This window comes from Dryobates pubescens, chromosome 4 (genome assembly GCF_014839835.1).
Source record: "Dryobates pubescens isolate bDryPub1 chromosome 4, bDryPub1.pri, whole genome shotgun sequence".
NCBI lineage: Eukaryota > Metazoa > Chordata > Aves > Piciformes > Picidae > Dryobates > Dryobates pubescens.
This window is the reverse complement of record NC_071615.1, coordinates 10,215,888-10,237,220: the sequence shown is the minus strand read 5'-3', so window position 1 is coordinate 10,237,220 and position 21,333 is coordinate 10,215,888. Positions and strand designations below refer to the sequence as shown.

Genomic DNA, 21,333 nt, shown 5'->3' with positions numbered 1-21,333 from the left:
GGGTGAGATGAAGCGATCTGCTGTCTCTGCAAGCCTTGTGAAGGCCTCCAGCCTCCACTGCCTTTCCTGAGCGATTCTGGGCTCTTTCCTGCAATTCGTGCCTGGGCTTAGCCTTGCTGCAAGCAGTTTGTTCACCAGTGCTCCTGACCCTGGCTGGCATTTCATGTATGGCTGCAGATATTTCTGAGCCATGAGGATTAACAGCTGAAGCTCAGGCAGGTCATGTGTTTGACCTGAGGGGTTTGCGATCTCTCTTGCTTGAACACGAATTGCCCCAATATTTTCCAAAGCTGACCATGTCTCCTTTGGTAACAGTGTTAAGTACTCCAGGCCTTGGAGGATGCCAGGGTCAAGGAGTTTCCTTCCTCCTTCTGTGTATGTCACTGCCTAAATCAAAGTGAGAGCACAACTGTACAGCAGGATGCATCAAGAGGTGACCAGTCTGGTTTACAAAGTCAAGACAACCCCAAGAGGGAAGTGGCAAGAAGTGATCTGCAGCCAGCAAGGTGTAAATACAGCTGGAATAACAAATCTCCATAAGGATTATTTTACTCTGAAAGAATCAGACATTTTTAGAAACCTTGTAGCTTGATGTTTAAAGGGAGAAGGGCTGGCCCTGGCCAAGCAAGGCTTTTGTGGAGGGTTGCAAGCCCTTTGGAGCAGGGCAGTGTTTAAAGAGGCAAAGTTCATGGGCTAGCCACTCCTTCCAGTGAGGACTAACTCTACGTGTGGTCTCCAGGGCTTCTGAACCTTGTTGTTCTACATGTACCCAACAAAGCAAATGACAGCACTGGGGTAGGGATAACTGAGACAAAGCAACTTGCTTCACTGGGTAATAAACCCCTGAGCAGATGGACTTTGGATGAGCTGCTCTGGTAAGTGGAAGGTTTGCAGGCAAACATAATTCCTTGTTTATGTGAGCGTGCTCATTGCTGCCTTCCCTGCAGAGATGTCCAAGGAGACTCCTGAAGGGCAGCTTGTGGTAGCTGGAGAGCTGTGTGTGGCAGCAGGAGGGTGGGTGTCCCTCTGGCCTGTCTGCCTTGTCACCAGGCTGAAGCTCAGTGGAGTTGTTCTCCCCAGGCATTTGCACTGGTAACTGCAGTCCAGCCTCAGAACCCCTTTTTCATCCATGTTTTTCAGGAATGAGTGATGTGGTGGATGCCAGCTGGGTCTGGGACACAGTGACATGACCCTTGGTAGTGGCAAGCATGCAATGGAGGAATAGGGAGCCCTGAGAGCTGGCAGGGGAGGTGGACTCTGATGAAGGATCTTTCCTCTGTCCTACTGCTCTTCTCTGAGTTGTGCAGGAGAATGGCTCCAGGCTTACCTTTTCCTGGATGGATTTTGCCCAGGAAAGAGCTGGAAGGCAGCTGAAGCCTCCTCATCAGCATTGGGGCTCTGCAGGGTCCTGGGGGCAGAAGCCTTGACCCAGTTTTGCTCTGGTCCTCCCTAGCTTGGCTGCTCTCACTCCACAGTAATGGCACCTGGGGTCTCAGGCTCCCCTGTACTTTGTGGGGGTGTTTTTACCCCTTTAGGAATGGAGGGGCCTCCCATCTTTGTGGCCTTCCTCTCCATCTTTAACATGGTGCAGGCAGGGCCCAGGGCCGGCAGCACCACAGTGAGAGATAATACAGTCTCAGGGAGCCCAGAGGTGAAGGTGCAAACCCCATGCCTGTTGACACAGCCAGGATTTGTGGGGCTATCTCTGCTTCTTGCATCTAAAACCAGCCCCTGCCCCACTGCTGGCAGTAGCTCCAGCCCCAAGCCTCTCATTTTCGTTTCCCCAAGCTCCTGGCAAAGTGAGGGACAGCAGAGGCGAGTGGTGCAATATCCTGCTTTTGTGTGTGCCAGCACCCGTGTCCCCTGGGCTGGGCGGGGTGAAGGAGCTGCGGTCCGCTGGAGGTGCTGCTCTCAGCTCTGCCGCTCGCTTTGGGCCCTGGTGTTTGGAGCAGAAGGGCTGAGCCCGTCCCTGGCACGCTGCTGCTATTGTAGTTGTCTGTCACAGACGTCTCACCGAGCAAGGGCCCTGAGGGAGTTATTCTCCAGCAAAGGCCCCTGCCCTCCCAGATGACAATAACCTCCTGGGGGCCCGACTGCTTCCTCCAAGCTCTGGAGAGCTGCAGACCCGGGAGAGACCTTCTCATTGGTGGAGGTTTTGCACGAACAAAACCCTCCTGCAGTGGCGCCGGTGCTCGGCAGTGCCAGGACCCTGCTGCTTGCCAGGCCCCCGGATGTTGGCTTCCCTGCTTATCCCGTGTGACACCAGCCTCCTGGTGAGCAGCACAGGCAGCTGCAGGGGTAAGGTGGCTGCTTTTGTCCCCAGAAAAGCTCAGGAAACAGCTTTGGGTCAGTTGCCTGACAAGAGGGGACAGAACCTGAGCATCTCCTTGGGCTGGGGAAGGCCAGGATGCTCTTGGTGCCCAGGCTGCAGGAGGAAAAGAAGGAGGACCCCATGCCCTCCATCCCTGTGCTAATTCCCCTCCTTCCACTCTGCATGGTGTGAACATGGCTCCGCTTTGCCCCTGTGCTCACAGCCAGATGGCTGGCAACCGGTTCCTGGCACAGCATGGGCAGATGGAGCTGCTGAGCCTTGCTGTGCTGGGTCTGCTCCAGCACCAAGCCCCACTTCAGCTGCTTGTGTGCAGGGTGAAGCCACAGGTTCACACTGCTCGGTTCAGGGCTGCTGGTGCCACATGAACCGTTAATACCAGCCTACTGCTGCTGCCAGGACACTGCCCAGTTTCTTGTTCCCAGCACTGAGGAGTGTCTGGGAGCTGCCCAGGCAGGCAGAGAGCACCCAGGATGTGTTCCAGGGCAGCACACAGAGCTGGCTGTTGCTTTGCTGGTCAGCAGACTCCATTCCTCCCTCTTGGTGCAGTTTCTGTCATGAGAAACTCTTGCATGGAGAGGCTGGTTGAGCAAGAGGCACCACGGCTCCAGGTGCCATCAGGACCCTGAGGGCTCAGGCCAAACTAGGGCCAAACCACTACAGGGACACAGCAGGCAGTGCCCAGGAACCTTTATTGCCAAAGCGCAGCCCAGGTCTCCCCTGTGCCAGGTTCAGGGTACCCAACTCTCGTGGTTTGCTGGCAGGATGTGGCCATTGCTTGTTTTCCTTGTTCCTGCCAGCACAATGCACCACAGGAGCAGAGCAAGGTCCAGTCCTGCTTTGCCCTCACCCCTAACACCTCTTCCTGCTGCAGTCCATGCCCCTTACGGCCCCACCGATCCAGAGTGGCTATGCTCAGGGTGGCCACAACAACTGGCAGGGCAATACCTAGCTGGAAGCATGTTTCTCGGCAGGTTTGTTTGCTTGCTCCTGCTGGCTGTGTTTTAGTTTGTGTTTACAACCACCAAATTCCACCCACCGCCCACTCACTGTCACAAACCCCTCCCGTGCTGGCAGGCTCGGCTGTCTGCTGTGTCCTGCCTCCCTGTGCCCCAGCCCTCTTCCCCTGCCAGTCCTCTACTCCCGAGGCCAATTTAAGAGATTTTGGATGTTTCACCTCAGGTCCTCATGTCTCCTGGGGATCTCCAACTCCCACCACTGGAGATTTGAGTCTTGCAGCATGGGCCTGTCTGTATGGTGTGCAGGAAGGCGCCTCCCTTAAAAGCCGAGCATGGGGCATTCTTCCCTGAGTTGCTGCAAGGCCTTGGTGCCAGGAGGGACAAAACTTAGTGCTGGGACATTGGTGGGGGCTTCCTTTGTGCCTCTTCCTATCGGCGGCGGAGATTGGAATCAATACAGCTGATCAGTATGATCTAGTATCGTTCCTTTATTGTTCCAGTATTGCAGGCCTATGGCACAGGCCTGTGGTAAGAGTATAGCACAGTGAAGTAAAGCATGCAAGCAGAAGGGATAGGAAAGGCAGAAGTGCCTAGCAAGGGAACTGCTACAACTTATATAAACTCGGAGTGCCTTGTTGGCATGGACTCATTGGTTCCCTGTGAGTGACCACACATCACACTATTATAGATTATTGGTCCAACTCCTGATGACATGCAAGGTTTGTTGATGCAGGTGCATGTCCTGTTGTCCCAAGATAACTTGCTGTGTTTATAGCTACCAGTGCCTTGCTTTAGTTACATACTGCAGGACAGCACTGTTTTGGTACACTGATAGCTGGCTCTGCACCCATGCTGAGCATGGCCTACCACCATGTCAGGCTCTAGGCCTGCACTGCCAGATTGCTCACACTGCTCGTCGCTGGCATTGCCACATCTCCCTTCATGCCATCCTCCTGGCTGTTGTGTTATATGTGCAGGACAGCCTTCAGTCATTCCCTGCTCTCGTGTGCAGACCTCAGACATCTCCATTCACTTTCCTGTGTGGTTTATCTGCCAGGAGAGGTTTCCCCATATAGACATCACATGTACCTGCAGCTGAGGAGACCAATTGTCTTCCTCTCCTGCTGGCAGTGAGCCTCAGCCAGAAGCAGGAGCCACCTTTGAGAACTGAATCAGATAACAAAATCCCCATACCAAACTGCCCAGGATTTGCATGGCTACCCCAGCTGGTCTGCAGGTTTCCCACATCCACCCCCCGACCTCCATCCCTGTGTGGACCAGCCCTGCCAAGGTGCCAGTCCCCACCAGCCACGGGAAAAGAGGCTGGTGGGCATGATTGTGGTGTTGCTACATGAGGCTCCCCTTCAGAATAACTACCAGCAGGTTAATAATTCCCTGGGCTGAGCAAAACTGCCTGCCCAGATACCCTCCCTGGAATTCCTTCTCTCTTGCCTTTGCACCTTTTGCAAGGTACATCCTCTTGCAGATGTCTCTGGGCGTCCCTTATGAGCATCCCTGTGCAGAGTGTGCCCCTGGCCGTACCTTCTGTGCATCCCTTCTGGGCATCCCTCCTGAGCATCCCTGTGACAGCTCCTAAAGGCTTCCCCATCCAAGGTGTGTCCCTGAGTATCTTTCGTGCACATCTCCTGGGCACCCCCGGGCATCAGCCTCGTGCAGAGTGCTCCCTCCCGGTGCAAGGGGCTCCCTCCCGGTACAGGATGCTCTCTCCCGATGCGGGATGCTCCCTCTCGGTAAAGGGTGCTCCTTGCCGATGCCGGATGCTCCCACCCGGCACAGTGTTCCGTCCCGATTCAGGGTGCTCCATCCCAGTGTAGGGAGCAGCCCGATGCCCGCCCCCGCCGCCCTCTCCAGGCGCCGCGGCTCGGTCGCAGCCCCCGCGTGGCAGCGTCCCCTGCCTGCAGCACGCCCCCTGCCGGCAGAACGCCCCCTGCCGCGGGTCGGCGCCGCCGCCGTGCCTGCCGGGAGCTGTAGTCTCGTGGCTGGCGGACTCGCTTTCCCGGCGTGCCCCGCGCCGCCGCCGCCGCCGTGGGTGCCGGTGCGGGCCGCTCGCCGCCGCCGCCGCCGCCGCGCTGTTCTGCGTCCCCCAGCCCGCCCGCCCTGCCGCCATGGGCTCCCTGCTCAGCCGGCGCATCGCGGGCGTGGAGGACATAGACATCCAGGCCAACTCGGCCTACCGCTATCCGCCGAAGTCCGGTGAGGGCCGCGGGGTCGCTCCCCTCAGCGGCGGGGACGGGGGAGGGGGACGGGGACGGGGACGGACCTTCGCCGGGTCCGCCGTTCCCTGGGCCGCTCCGAGGGGGACAGGCGTAGCGGGTCGCGATTGGGCCACGGGCTCCTCGGGGAAAGGGGTGAAGGAGCGCCTGTCATCGGCCGGGCTTGGGCTCTGCTCGGGCCTTGCTTGCCCGGCCTCGGAGCCTCCCTGGTGTGGGGAGCCGATGGAGGTGTCTTTTTGGGGCTAAATCTGTCGTATAAAGGCGTCTCGGTGCCCGGTTTGGCTGAAGTGTCAGGGTGCATAAGGGCGTGTGTCCGGACACTGAAGCTCAAGGCGCTGGTCCGCCCCTCTGTCAGTTTCCACGGCCGCCCGGCTCCGTCGTTGCCCACTGGCCATGGAAGGTGAGCAGGGCTTCGCTTCTTGGTTCTGAAAACGTGAATGCAGCGAGTCGTCAGTGCGTGGCAAGTGGGACATCTCCTGCTGGTAAAGAAGAAGTGGTGATGGAGTTTTGTGGGGATGTGGAAGGGAAATGTCATCTGGTGGAATGTCGGGTGGAAAAATTCCCCCATGACAACCTTCTTTAACTCCTTAAAATGGCAGTGGTTCTCACCTAGCTGCTGTTGGACTGACATGGCCTACATGCATGCTTGTCTTCCAAAGGCAGGTGTTCTGAAAAGTCAGTGTTGTCAGCAGTGCCACTTGTGAGAAGTTGGGATGAGCTGGTGACTCACCTTGTCTTAGACAGGCTGTTGAGATTGGCCTGGTTTAACTTGTTTAAAGAGTTTTATTTATTCTCACAAAACAAGGCAGCAGGGAAATCCAGATGCTCTTTTCTGTGCACTATCCATGCTAAGTTTCTGTTCTGTTGGGGCTTTTCCAGACAGGGTAAAGTGTTTGCAGAGCTGCAGTTTGGGTTCTCTTGCTCAAGTACAGGTACAGTGTAGCCTTTTTGTTCAGAGACTTGAGTTGTGGCTGTGTCTGATGACTTGTTGGTTATGACATCCTCAGGGCTCTGTGGCGGAGGGAGCTGGCTCTCCCTCATTTTGTTTGGAGGAGACACAAGGTCTTCTCAAATAGAGTCCTGCCATCATTACATCTTGTCTTGTTGCAGGTTGGCCTTCAGCAGGAATTGTGGTGGGGAAGAGGTGGAAGGGGGGAAACCTGCCCAGAAAAATTCTTCATCTTTGTTGGCTCTCTCAGAAAACATAATCGGCCTTTTATTTTTTAGGGAGGATCTAATTTCTTGGGCTGCTGGGAAAGGTAAATGTCTCTGTTAGGTTCCAGCAGGTTTCTGCATGTCCCTTGGGTGCTTGGAGGGCTTTTCCAGTGAGGATGTGAGCTGCCTGCTAAGCTGTAGCTATGGTGCCATGGATCATGCTGGCAGTTTTCTCATAGCCTAGAGGTTGCACCTGAGTTCTGCTGACAGACAGGAGTTTAGATATGGATTGGATTAATTCTAACCACCATATGCAATGAACATTGAACTGCTTCTTTCAAGCCCTCATCCTGTTGCTTCTGTACTGTTATAATTACCCAGAGCAGAATTTAACTGTGGTGGGTTTTAGCCAATGTGCTCACCAAGGTAACCCAGTCCCACACGTGGAGTTGGGTTTGTATGTTCACATGTACCCTGGGAAGGGTCTGTTGCCCAATGTGCTGCCAAAGACTGTTCTACACCTGGTACTTCCCTTGTAAAACTGAAGAGCTAGTGCCTTCAGGCAGCTGATTAAAGAAAAGTGTTGGCATTTCCTTTAAAGGCTTTAAATACAATTGGATGCTTGTTAATTAATTTTCTGTTACACTTGTGCTTTTCCTGAAACCATAGTTGCTTTGGGATAGAGCTTCTCTGCCTTCTTCAGGTTTATTTAACAAGGATCCTTTTGACTTCAGGAAGGGAGAAGAGCTGTTCAAGCTCAAGATCATTCTAGGCAGAAGAAGAGGCCATGAATGCTTCAAAGTTGGAGACTGAAAGAAGGTTACTAAACATCAGGACAGTAAGGGCTGCTAGGATGGCAACCCCTCCTCCCTTCTTCAGGTGGAGCATGTTCAGAAGGACATTGCTGCTTCTGGTCCTACAATCCTGAGTGTGTTGTCTTGGGGCTGGAAAGATTGACTCTGAGTGGTACAACAGCTGACAGTGAAGACGAGTGGCAGTGAGTGTGTGTGGTTTTATTTGATTTCAGGAAGCAAGCTGGAAGTAGTACAGAAAGTTCTTGGGCTAAATGATTGCTAATTATTTCCAACTTGATGCTGTCCCTGTGAGCCCTGTACAGCTCCTGCCTTCCTGGGAGAAGCCCAATTTCCATTGGCTGTGTTAGCTCTTTGGATGTGTGCACTGGAGTGTTAGCTTGGCACTCAGGCAGTCTCTTGGCTGTTCAGAGATTGCCCCTGAAAGGCTGGGAGATGTGGTTAGAGGGTGTTCTCTGAGGTCACCTATCCCCTGGAGTCATGTGTAGCACTGGGGGTTGTCCATCACCTTTTAGATTCTTTCCCTCCCAGTCTCTGGCTTAAGCAGATCTTGACTTTACTGCAAGTGTCTGGACAAGCTGCTGTGGCTCTGGACAGCTGCTGTTCCTGCTCAGCATCTGAAGGATGCAGGTTTGCCTTCTGGAGCAAATACACCACCTCACAAGAGGCACAGGTTATAGGAGGAAATAAAAGCAAAATACAAGTGTTGTAACAGCAGTTTCAGCAGTTTATCAGTGCAAAGGGACATGATTACTTTACCAGGTCCTACCCATTGACAACCCTTGTGAAGTCACTGCTGGCTGCAAATGCAGTGGTGAGTATTCATTTGTCATTGACTGACTCTTGATGTGGTCATTTCTGGGCCACTGACAGGGATTCAGCAGGTTGCTGTGGAATCCACCTTGGTCTTTATGAACCAGAGTCTCTAATGAGGCATCCACAGTTGCAACTGATGTTCAGATTGTAGTTAAAAATCCTCTGAAAATGCCCTGCTTATTCCTGCAGGGCTCTGGGGGTGGATCATCTGCGTTTCCCCTCCTGCATCTGGGGGGCTGAGGCTGCTGAAATGCTGTAAGGTGACACCTGATTCCCTTCTCTGAGCCCTCTTTGCTGGTACCTTTTCACCTTTCTTGCTTGCATTATGGGGACTGTGCTGGCATTGCAGATGCCTGACCAGCTGGAGCAAGGCTGGAGAAGGGCCCAGCTGGTGCTGCCGAGTTGGTGTCCCCATGAAAGGGGCTGAAAATGGGTAATTGCAGGGAGTAGTCATGGCCATGGCTGCGCTTCTGTGCTTGAAGCAGTCCAACAAGCTGTGTTGTTGCATGCAGTCTCATGATGCCCCTATTGCTTTAGCAACCAGTGAGCAATGCACCAGGGTTTTCCGCAGCTCCTTCGGCAGCTCCTCTCTCCTTCCCGTGAGCTCATCCGCAGTGTGGAGCAGGGCAGGGAGCGCGTGCCCTTGGGATGGCTCCTCTCCCCTGGAGTAGGCTCTTGAAAGAGAACTCCCTGGACATTTTTGGAAGGGAAAAAAAAAAAAAAAGAGTCAGATGACTCCTCTCTGAAGCTGAGCTGTTCTGTTGTTTGGGAAATGATGCTTCAATCCAAGGAAGGGCAGCTCTCAAGAGGAGAAGAGTGCCCAGAGTTGTACCCAACCCATCACCTTGCTCTCAGCCCTAAGCCATGTGTGCTGTGACAGTGTCAAGAGAGAAATATGTTCTTAGATTTCTCACTTAGCCTTTGTTCCTCACCTGCTCTGCAAAGCAGAACTAAGTGATTGCCTCCATTACTGCTCTGCTGCTGTAGTTCTGGAGGGGTTTCAGCCCAACCCTGCTGCTGATGGCCACCACCATCTGCCATTGACTGGAGCATTCCTTTCCTACCTTCTCCCCAGCTCCTCGTGGGCACCAGACTGAAGCACTCATGGGGTTGCTTTTGCTACTTGTTTGTTGCTGGATTATATTTAACCCAGCTCAGAGCCACATTCCTGTCTGCTACATAACTGCTTTTGGTGGCCCAGCAGGGATGGGTGATGAGGAAGGGAAGGTGGCCTCATCCAGCCATGGTGCTGGTTCAGGCTCAGGCTGTGTCTAGGATTATGCCTTCAGTCCATCCTTTGGCAGGCTGTGGTGGTGAGTGTCTGGGTGAGTAATTAAAAATGACTCAATTTCTATCACTTCACCATTGGTTCTAATGGCACCTAATTACTTTCTGTTAATGAACACTGTATGATACAGCCCTTGTGCTGGTGGAGCTGCAGTTGTGTTGTTGGCTCTGTGCTCCTGGGGTTGTGTCCCCTGCCAGCAGGTCACTCATGCATCACATTCATGTGCTGGGTTTGCTTGGTCATGGGATTAGGACACTGTGTTTGGGTTAGGGAGAAGGAATTAAGTCAGGTCTTTCTCAAAGCATTTTGTCTCCAACATGGACAGACTCTTGAGTTGCTTGTGGCAGTGGTTGAGCCTTTGGTCTTACCTTGAGAGCTCCGAGTTTCATGTGTTGTTGTAGCAACTGGTTTCTGAAAGCTTCCAGGAGAATATCTTTTTTTAGCTGCTGTGTTACAAATCTGTCAAGACAGTTTGCTGCCATCCTTGTTTGTTGGTTTTGCTGTTGAGACCTTCCCTACGCGGCAGCTTCTGTACCCATAGCAACACTGGCAGAGCCCAGGGGTGTTCTGCACACTGTGTGTTCTCCTCTGAGATCCTCCAAGTCATCTTCCTCGTGCTCTTTGTGAGGGGCACTGACTGTGTTTCTTGTTTGCTTGTGAAGGAAGTGCCTCTGGGTGAAAGCCACCCACCTTCACCTTACAGGAGGTACCTTAGCAGGAAGATGAAGGGAGCCTTCAGCCTGAATGTGGAATTGAAGCTGTGTTTTCCAGTTAGATCAGTGCTGGTGCAGGGGGTAGTGTGTATTTGTGAGAAACCCTAACAATGTGTTAAGACATCCCAAAACCAGTTCTTGGTGAAACAAAGACAGCATAGCAGGTGCCTTCAAGGTGGTAGTTAATGTGGCTCAGCGTTGTTCCAGGTGTACCTGTTCATCCCAAAGTGTCCAGTTCTGGGCTTCCCAGTTCAAGAGAGACAGGGAACTACTGGAGAGAGTCCAGTGGAGGGTCACAGAAATGCTGAGGGTTCTGGAGCATCTCTGTGAGGAGAGACTGAGACTTGGGGCTGTTTAGCCTGGAGAAGAGCAGCCTGAGAGGGCATCTTCTCGATGCTGATCAACAGCTACGGGCTGGCAGTCAAGAGGATGGGGCTGGGCACTTTTCAGTGGTGCCCAGAGACAGGGACAAGGGGCAGCAAGCACAAACTGGAGCCCAGGAGGTTTCACTTAAACATAAGGTTTGGGGGTTATAAGCAGGTTAGCTTTTTAATTTGTTGCTTGTGGGAGGGGTGGGCAAAGGCTGCCTGCCGTTTGGAGCACTTACATTTTGTTATGCTGCTTCCCTGGGACAGAGTCGAGGCAGATTCTGGACCTGTGGTAGAGCCGGTTGTTGTATTTGGAAAGAAGGATGCTTGTAAGCTGAGCTTAAGCAGTAGCTGAGCACTGCCATCGTCATTAAAGCTCTGCCATCTGTGCAGAGAATGAAGAGCCCTTCTCGAAGCATAAAGGAAAAAAAGCCTTAATGGAAAACGCAGAGCCATTCAGGAAACCCCTTCCATTTCAGAGTAAATCGTGCTTGCTCCTAGCTGGAGGGACTGCAAAGCCTTCCCTAATGCCTCCATAACCGTTCAGATGTTACTGCTTCTGTAATGACTCATTTTACAACAAATTTTATGCTGTCTGTGCATTGCTCATAGGGAAGGGAATGTAGGTTTGACTCAGTCTTTTCATCACAGGCATGAACCCCCCCCACTCTGAAACTTCAAGGGAAATGGCTTGGGTGGAGCCTTTTATTTTGGTTCTCCTGATACTTAGTTCTCTGAAATTGTAACTCCATGAAGCTCACACTTGAGAGTGTCTTCCTGAAGTCTTTCTAGGAGGAGGTGACATTTGTGGTGCTCTTACACACCTGGATTGTTTTGGCTGCAGTTAATGCAGTGCTCCAGAATCTTACTGACCTCAGGCATGCATCATCTCCTGACACTGTTATTGTGGTGTATCACCAAACAGAAGGGTGAAACAGCTCCGTGGTGAAGCTTTCAGAGCTGAGGTTCAGTTGGGTCAGGCCCAGGGCTTATCCCCTCCAGACATCCATGTTTCTGCATTTAGAACTGTCTCTGTTAATAATGAAATTCAGCATCAAGGCATGTAGTCTCTAGGACAGTAGAGGTTATGTATGGCTCTCACCCTGGGACATGGTGGTGAAAGAGGAGATGGAAGTCCTAGTATCATAGTATCAGTCAGGGTTGGAAGGGACCACAAGGATCATCTAGTTCTAACCCTCCTGGGCTTTGCAGTTGAGGAAGCCTCTTCCTTCTCTGAGCTGCTCTATGGTGTTTGTGGGATTGGACTTCACAGGGGAAGGTGGAGGAGAGGGGAGGAATTCATCAAATTTGAGCCATATTGGAAAGAGCTGGCTTACTGCTGAGCTGGCTTACTGCTCCCTGGCCCTTCTCTGGAAAACAAATAAAAATGGAATTATCTCCACTGTAAGGATTTATTATGTGCTGGTTTTCCCCCTTCCCTGCTTCTTCTGTTGGCAGTGGCCATCACTGGTCCAGGGAAGGAGTGACCCAACAAGTACTTCTGTGCCTTGCTGTCTATGGCTGTGTTCTTTTATAGCTGTGAATTCAAAACCACACAGACCAGCTGCTCTCTGGCAAACACTTGTTTAGAGTTTGTTTTTTACTGCCTTATGTTGTTTGTTTGGTTTTTTTCTAGGAAACTACTTTGCAAGTCACTTCTTTATGGGAGGTGAGAAGTTTGACACCCCTCACCCCGAGGGCTACCTTTTTGGTGAGAACATGGATCTAAACTTCCTCGGGAACAGACCTGTTCAGGCAAGTTCCTGTTTGCTGTCTGTTTTGCCCTTTGGTTTCTTGCATGTTTGTGTAGAGTAGGACAGAACAGACATGAGGCCCTTGCTGCTTGGGGAGTGTCATTCCATTCTGAGGCAGGAGTACATTCCCCCCACCCCACACCCCAGCCTGCTGGCTGTCGTAGCTTTTCAGATGCAGAGTTTCTCAAAGAAGCAATGCTCACCTTCTAGGGTTATTTTCACAGAGAACAGAAGGAAGAATTAGTGAGTGAAGAAGGACAGGGATACAGGAGTGCAAATGTTGGGACTAATTCTGCCTGCCTGAGTGAGTGTAAAACATGCCACAGAGAGGAGAATCATGGAGTCATAGAATGTTAGGGGTTGTAAGGGACTTCCAGAGATCGAGTCCAACCCCCCTGCCAGAGCAGGATCATCTAGGGCAGGTCACACAGAAACACATTCAGGAGGGTTTTGAAAGTCTCCAGAGTCACAGAATCAATAAGGTTGGAAAAGATCTCAAAGATCATCAAGTCCAACCTGTCCCCAAGACCTCAGGACCACTAAACCATGGCACCAAGTGCCATGTCCAATCCCCTCTTGAATACCTCCAGGGATGGTGACTCCACCACCTCCCTGGGCAGCCCATTCCAATCACTAACAGCTCTCTCTGTGAAGAACTTTCTCCTCACCTTGAGCCTAAACTTCCCCTGGTGCAGCTTGAGACTGTGTCCTCTTGTTCTGGTGCTGGTTGCCTGGGAGAAAACCCCCTCCTGGCTACAGCCTCCCTTCAGGTAGTTGTAAAGAGCAATAAGGTCTCCCCTGAGCCTCCTCTTCTCCAGGGTAAACAATCCCAGCTCCCTCAGCCTCTCTTTGTAGAGAAGGAGACTCCACAGTCTCTCTGGGCAGCCTGCTCCAGTGCTCCATCACCCTCACAATAAAGAAGTTTCTCCTTATGTTGAGGTGGAACCTACTGGGTTTCAGCTTACACTTGTTGTTCCTTGTCCTATTACTGAACCCCACTGAAAAGAACCTGTCATCTTCGTCTTGTCCCCCACCCCAAGATATTTATAGGCATCAATAAGATCCCACCTCAGCCTTGTCTTCTCCAGACTAAACTGGCCCAGTTCTCTCAGTCAAGGCTGGGAAGCAGGTCCACTTGAAGAGCCTTAACTTCACAGGGCTCCTGGACAACTTGGGTGGATTCCTGGCAGCATTCAGCCCATGGTCTTCTCTGTAAATGAGAGGCCTGGCTGCCCAGGGTTGAGACAGGACTTGATATTTGGTGGTTTTTGTTTGCTTTGTAACTTAGATGGGCTGCCCAGAAAGTTTTCCCAGTTGGAACATGGAGGTGTGTCTGGGTGTTTTCTGAGACTACCAAAAGCTCCTTGCTTGAGTGATTGGTTTGTTCTTTTGTTGTGACCAGGGTGTAGCACTGTTGTGAGGGAATTTTGTGCAGGTGTTATGGTTTGGATTTCTCTTGCATCTCAAAACTAGTTACAAAGAAACTAAAGACAGTTTAGGCTGGAGGTGAGAAGAAAATTCTTCACAGGAAGAGTTATTGGTCATTGGGATGTGCTGCCCAGGGAGGTGGTGGAGTCACCGTCCCTGGGGATGTTTGAGAGGGGATCACACGTGGCACTTGAAGCCATGGTTTAGTTAGTCATGAGGTGCTGGGTGATAAGTTGGACTTGATGATCTCTGAGGTATTTTCCAACCTTACTGATTCTTTGATTCTATGATAGCAGAGTTTAGAGATGGATGGTTTAGATAGCATTTAGAGATGTTTTCAAAGTGCTGGGGAGGAAATGGAGAAGAACTGCTTGCTTTGCCAGCTATTTTCCTAGTTCTTTCTGCAGCTTCAAAACATGGAGATGAAAAATTGATGTTGTGGTGGTTGTCTTCAGAAAAGCTGTGACTATTGTTAATTCACACTCAGAGGCAGCACAGGATCACTCCTGTTTTACAAGTAGGGGGGAAACTGAGGCAAGATGAGTCAGTGTTTGAGTTGGAGCAGTGACAAGGACATTCTGCTTTCTGAGCTGTGCCGTTGGTCTTCTCAGCACCACAGTTACTTAATAGGACTCTGCAGGGTAGGCCAAGGAAGGGTCTGGAAAGCCTTTGTTCAACCAGAAAGAGCTTGATGAGCAACAAAATGAGGAGAGTGGGACTTCAGATGGAAATTGTTCTGGATTTAACAGTGCAGTGAACGGAGGATGCTTACCACATACTCTGCACTGTATCAGCACATGGAACCTGAGCAGGACAGGGGATTCTCCTTTGCTCTGTGGCTAGCAGCTGCACACTGCTCCAAAAAAAGCAGAAGGCACAACTGTTAACTAAGTATCTCCTATACCTGTGGCTGTAGGGACTAACCTGGCTGTTAAACTGCCTGTGGGTCTCAGCCTGGCTTTCCTTGCAGACATCCCAGTACTGAATTTCTTCACTTCTTCAGAGGGGTGGGTGAGAATGCTGCTAACACAGTGGGATGTTTGCCAAATAGGTTTAAGAGAGGGAGGTTGTCATGGTATATATTTTGCCTATGTAAAGTTATTGCCCTTTGGCAGCTCTGATTAATCTTTAAGGAAAAAAAACCCACTGGAACACAGAGCAGCAAAACTGCTTTCTTGATGTGGGCCAAGTTCTTGCTTTAGAGTAACTGAGGTCTTGACTGCTCTGTGTCAAGCAGTGCTACCAGCCACAGTACTGAGTTGCCAGGATGCAAGGAAAGTACCTGCCGGTGCCCTGTGAATTCTCTGCTGCCCGTGGCTGTGGCACAGGGTCTTCTGTGGTGTTCCCCCAGTGGTCAGGAAACAGCACATTTGCCCTCAGGCTCTGGCTGTTGCCACACCAGTACGCTTCTGTGGCCTGAGGGGACAGCACTGAAGAGCTGTGTCCTAAAGCCCAGCTGCAGCAATGTTTGTCTCCCTGTTTAGCAGGCTTCTCATGTCTAAGGAAGGGCATACTGGTGGTCTCTGTACTTAAGAGGGTGACTGACACGGAGCTTACATCACTGCAAGGCCCTGGTAGATGTGTGTGTCAGGGATCCCAAGTGTAAAGAGGCTGTGTGGTGGCACTGTTTTGGGTACATTCAGAGACCCTTCTGCCTCAAAGCCTGTTCTGTAGCTCTCTGTGCCGTGCTGTTGCTGTGACTTGGAGCACAGCTGTATCTCCACTCTGAGCACCTATCAAACTCAGCAGTTGTGTGAGTGGATGTTTCAGCTTCAGGCTTTGCTGAGCAGATGGGAGATCCAGCAGGCAGGTCTGCAGCTGTACAGGTTGTGTTCACCACAGCAAGCAGTTTCCTTTGCATTTCCTGCCGGAGATTCTGTGACCAGTAAGGAGAAATCCAGTCTGAAGCAATATTCTTTATTTAAAGGACAATCTATGTGAGAAGGTCTCTTGACTGTAGAATAGAATGAGGCCCCCTCTCCCTGTCTCCCTTTCTTTTCCAGAACATTTGCCCCATTGTTTCAGGATAAAAAAGAGTTTCCTCCAGTAATCCAGGGCTTCAGCAGGCTGATTAGCAGTCAAGTCACTGTTTGCATGCTGTAACACACATGAAAGGGCTGCATTTCTTCTGCTCAAGCTGGAGGTGGTTTCTTTAATGGAAAGAAAAGCTCATGACTGAGAATTTAGGGTGCAGAAAAAGAGCTTGTGAAAATGCCCTTTCTTCAAGCATCTACTCCCAATATGAGCCATCCTGCTGAGCAGGATTTTCACCCTGAAACACGCTTGATTTACCTGTAAATAGAATTCTCTGGTACTGTTCCTTGTGGCCCTTGTACTGAGTATCCTTAAAGGTGGATGGTTCTTGGTTTGGGTAAATTGTATGCCAGCTCACATGCTGCTGCCTTTTATAGTATAATAATAGGAGACTGATTTGCCTTTTTGTTCCAGTTTCCCTATGTAACTCCAGCTCCACATGAGCCAGTGAAGACACTGAGAAGTTTGGTGAATATCCGCAAAGACTCTCTCCGGCTGGTCAGGTACTTGGATAAACCTTTCCTTTATTCAACCCAGTGACCTGTTGGGGTGGGTTGAAAATTCACACACCCCTCCTCCACCCCCCCAACATTAAATGTGCCAGACCAGCTTAGTTGGAAGCAAATGAAAGCTGTATTTACAAAGCAAAACTGCAGTCTGCAACGGAATGCGATGAATGTGTACAAAATATACAGGACTGAGAAGATCTACAGATCTTTGCAATTCATAAACAGCACAAGGATCCCCCTGGTCAAAGACCAGGGGAAGCTAATAGCTTCTCCCTCTCTGCTTTCCCTTACCTCCCGCCCTGTACACAAAAGGGACAAGAGAAGGGAGCAGAGAGATGTTAGACTTAGCCAAAACAATGCAGCCAAGGTCAAGCAGAAGTGAGTTATTGTCTCTCCCAGAGCCATGAAGCAAGAGAAGAGGAAAATTGTTTTGGTACAGCTAGTTTTAGTCCCTTATCTCTTCCAATGAGATTGTTTAGAACTAACATATCTTCCCTTTTTACACCCAACAGTGATTTATTTACATTTTACCACTTTCTGTTCAAGATCTGTGAACAATTTTTAAAGGCATAGCCTAAAACTACCACATCCAGAACCACCCTGCATGTGCTAAATCAGGTTTTGGAGAAATAGCTGGATTCCAGATCTGTGTTGCTAGATATGTTGAGAGGTTTCTGCATTGCTTTTTGCTCTCTGCAGCTCACTGAAAGGAGGTTTGAGCCAGGTAGGGGTTGGTCTCTTCTCCCTAGTAATCAGTGATAGGATGAGAGGAAATGGCCTCAAGTTGCACCCGGGGAGGTTTAGGCTGGGTATTAGAAGAAACTTCAACCACTGTAACAGGCTGCCCAGGGAGGTGTTTGAATGTCCATCCCTGGAGGTGTTTCAGAGAGGCAGAGATGTGGTGCTGAGGGACATGGTTTAGCACCAGCCTTGGTGGATTTAGGTGAAGGTTGGAGTCAATGATCTTAAAGTTTTTTCCCAACTGAACTGATTCTATGATTCTTTTGTGATCAGAGCTTTTATGTGGTTTTTATGCTTCATATCCCTAGGCTTAGCAATCTGACAGACCCAACACTGTGTCTGTCCCTGCAGGACAGACCGGGGTGGTAAACAAACCCATGAAATCATTAACATGAACGGAAGATATTAGTCAGGTCAGTAAACCCTGCAGACAGATTCCTTTCTGCATTCTTGTGCAAGGAGAAGCCAGAAAGCAGCTGATTCTGGTGCAAGTCACAGGCCAGGAAGACTGATTGGTCTTGAGTGAAACTTCCTCAGGTTTCTCCTGCTGCCAAGATAAAGGTTGGTCCTGGTGTTACGTGTTTGTTTAGATGGCTCGTGTCCCGTGCACGGCGGAAGGAGGTGTGGATACCCAAGGAGATCTGTTACCTATCACTGCTCTGCATTGGCATCTAAACTGGCACTAGCTGGATTAGACACGGCCAACACTTTGGCCTGAAGCTGCCCTCTTTAGAACAGATGGCTGAAGTAGAGGGGCCCAGCATCCAGTGCTTTGTTTTGGTCTGAGGCGCTGGGCAGATGTCCAGGCAGACCATTTCTCAAAGGTCCTGGAGCTGCTCTGAATTCTGCATTTCAGGCTCAAGGCTGGAGGACTGGCTGGGGGCCAGCTTCAGCTCCCAGCCAAGGTGGTTCTGAGAGCGTGGCGTGATGTGAGTAGTTTGAGTCATAAGCACACAAAGCCCTCAGTTTGGTTCTGTGTGAAATCCAAAAGTTGTTTGTGTTTGGTGTGGGGTATTTTTTTGGCCTGTTTGTATTTTGTTTGGTTGGTTTGTTCTTGGCTTTGTTTTGTTCTGGCTTTATTTTGGTTTGGTTTGGTTTTTAAGTGAGCAATACCTGTGATTTCCAATTGAGCAGGAAAAGAGGGAAGAACTTCTGGATAAGCAGCCATTGGTAAATTGCTCTGAATGCTGTTTGGCTTTCTCAGCTAAAGGGTGAAGTACTTCTCTAGGAAAAAGTCTTTCTTTCCTGCCACACTTGCTGTGGAAAAGGTATTTTGCTCTCCTTGCAGGCATCCATTGTAAACTAAACAGCGTAATACCTCTCAGAAGCTAAATGGGAAGTGACTTTTCTGCTGGGAGAGGCTTTGCTGTGAGTGGAGGAGTTGGTAGGGTTTTGTATCTATACTTCTGTCATTCTGTTTTCTGTAGTTGCAGGTCCTGTCCCCACAAGCAGAGCTGCAGCTCTGGACTATTTGAAATGAGGTGTCCATGCATCTTGACAGTGTCTCGGTTTGCATCCATCCAATTCCTGGTACCATCAGTTTGGCCTCATGAGCTCTCACAGTCTCTTGAGCTGCTGCTGCTGTGTTAGTGTTGAGGACACCACCACTGACGTTGCTCTGTTTAATTTGTACTGATGTAGACCCCAAATGAGATTTTAATTGCTAGTCTCCAAGGGCACATTCTGTCTTGTGCTTTTCTACTGTTCTGGACTAGAGGCTTTTTCTTTCTCCCTCTCTACGTGTAAAGACACTTTGTGCCCTCTGCAGCTTGGCTTATTCACAACCCGTTGTTAAGGCTTTCACATTATTTCCAGAACTAGGGAAGCTTAATTTATCACCTCCTCCACCAAATAAAATGATACTGAGCCAAATGTCTAGGTGTAAAGTAGGTTCTGATGGTAAAGTCATCACAAGCTTTTTGCTTTTCCTTGTGTTTAGTTGACAATTCATTGTTCACCGGTGAAGAAAATGTTGATCCAGATTTGGAGTGTGAGGTTTTTTGGAGGAATAGGAGGAAATGTCTGCTCTGGGCTTCCTGCCTGGCTCTGACCAGACAAAATCCTAACTAGTTACTGCAGCTCTGGAGAGAAGCACCAGACCTGTGGGTATTGAAGTCCTGAGTCTGACACCTCGTGTGAGCGCTTTATTTCTATCAGGATGAGACTTGGTGAACCTCGGAGAAGGATAACATCAATTTTGCTGTTAACCACAGAGAGAGAAAGATTGGCTCAGGTCTGTCTTGTGTCCCTGTTTTGGCCCTGCATTGGAAGCAGGTTGATGGGCTGGTACTGGCTGCTTACTCTTACCTTGAAAGCACTTAAGTTGCAGGAAGATCATGTCATGAAGCAATGTGTTTCATGGAGAAGTTGCATCCTGCAGCAGCCTCTCTGCTTCAGTGTGGGCTTTGGAACAAAAGTGCTGAAGGAATCATCAACTTTAGTGGTTTGGGATTGTGTCTGAAGTAGCAGCAGTACCATGAAGAGCAGTGAGACCACCAAACATTTTGGATAGAGCCTGAGAGGGAGTTGGATGCTGGGGACTGAAGGGAGACTGAGTAGCTGTGAGAAGAGGGAAATCCCTTCTCTTTTCTCTCCAGCATAACAGGGCTAACCTCAATCTATGGAGCTATTCATTCCAGGGTGGAGATGGTGATGGTGAGGGTGCTGGGAACTGCCTGCAGAACTCTGCAGGGTTCAACAGTTCAACCTCCCTGCAGGGAGGCTGTAGACAGGCAGGGGCTGGTCTCTTCTCCCAGGCAATCAGCACCAGAACAAGAGGACACAGTCTCAAGCTGTGCCAGGGGACGTTTAGATTGGCTGTTAGGAAGAAATTCTTCATAGAGAGAGAGATTGGCCATTGGAATGTGCTGCCCAGGGAGGTGGTGGAGTCACCATCACTGGAGGTGTTCAGGAGGAGACTGGATAGGATGCTTGGTGCCATGGTTTAGTTGATTAGATAGTGTTGGATGATGGGTTGGACTTGATGATCTCAATGGTCTTTTCCAATCTATTCCTTATTCTATTCTATTCTATTCTATTCTATTCTATTCTATTCTATTCTATTCTATTCTATTCTATTCTATTCTATTCTATTCTATTCTATTCTATTCTATTCTATTCTATTCTATTCTATTCTTTCCTATTCCCATTCCATTCCCCAAACAGGAAAGCCTCCATTTGATGATGTTGCCCTGCTGTGAAAGCCAGTGCTGATGGGGGTGTTGCCTAGTTCTGCCTTCATTTCAGGCCTGCTCTAACACTGTTGTAATGCACAACTCACAGTACTAAGTCAAACAATAGTAATTTGTCCTGCATGTCTACTGAGTTGTTGGTCAAACTTCTCAGTCTCCTCAGAGGATGAAGTTGGGTTCAGCTCGACCTGTTTCTACAAAACTGTGGTGGCTGCTGTTAATTATATTTTTGTCTTTTAATTCTTTAACAGAGAAACAAAAAGTTCCAGCATTTCCATTGTTTTATCCTGAAGTGATGTCAGACCAGGTGGCCTCAGATTCCTTGGTCATCCTGCTTTGCCTTTTTCATCATAAAGTTGGATCTGCTCTTTGTTCTCACAGGCGGTCAGTCCTGTCTGCTCTGTACCCCTGGTTGTGAAGGCTGTGTGGTGAATTGTGTGCATGACTGAAAGGCACACCTTCCAAAGTTGCTGCTGTAGAAATCTCTGCATGCATCTCTAGCCACCTCACACCAGCACTGTCTGCAGGGCTTGACTGAATGTACACTTCAAGTGCAGGTGGAGAGAGAAGAGCTTGTGAACCACCTGAAGCACTCCTGAGACACTTCCTTGTCTGCCACGTCTCTTGCAAAGAACGAAGGAATGCAAAATGTGTGCCTTTGTCTTGTTATTTCCCTGAAGTTACAGCCCACCATTCCTGCACCTTAGGGTGGAACATGAAGTGTGTCTACCTCTCAAAGCTTGTACCAGAGCTGTCCTTGCTTTTTCCTTGGCCCATCTAGCTTCCATAGCTGCTTCTGCAGCCTTTTCTCATCTGAGCTCCTTGCTTTGTGTCTTAACCTCCAGCACCAGGTGTGTTGCAACAGCAAGCTGTGTACAGAGCCTTGCTGTGACTGTCTCCATTTAGCACATATCCTGCACCCCCTGCTCCAGTGGTGCTGTTCCAGGCAGGCAGGGCTTTAGCTCTCCTGCTTCCCAGCAGATACATCCTTCAGAAACCTTC

At 50.0% G+C, this 21,333-nt stretch overlaps 1 protein-coding gene across 4 annotated transcripts in view; it reads left to right on the top strand.

The window, feature by feature from the left end:
* Nucleotides 1-5,374: 5,374 nt before the first annotated feature.
* The window catches only part of MGRN1 (mahogunin ring finger 1), a 59,284-nt gene continuing 43,325 nt past the window's right edge, over nucleotides 5,375-21,333 (top strand). For all 4 annotated transcript variants that reach the window (XM_054180482.1, XM_054180481.1, XM_054180483.1 and 1 more), the window contains exons 1-3: nucleotides 5,375-5,502; nucleotides 12,311-12,429; nucleotides 16,305-16,393. In XM_054180482.1, the coding sequence (XP_054036457.1) occupies nucleotides 5,415-5,502; nucleotides 12,311-12,429; nucleotides 16,305-16,393 (296 nt within the window). In that variant the 5' untranslated portion in view covers nucleotides 5,375-5,414. The remainder of the gene's footprint in view (nucleotides 5,503-12,310; nucleotides 12,430-16,304; nucleotides 16,394-21,333) is intronic.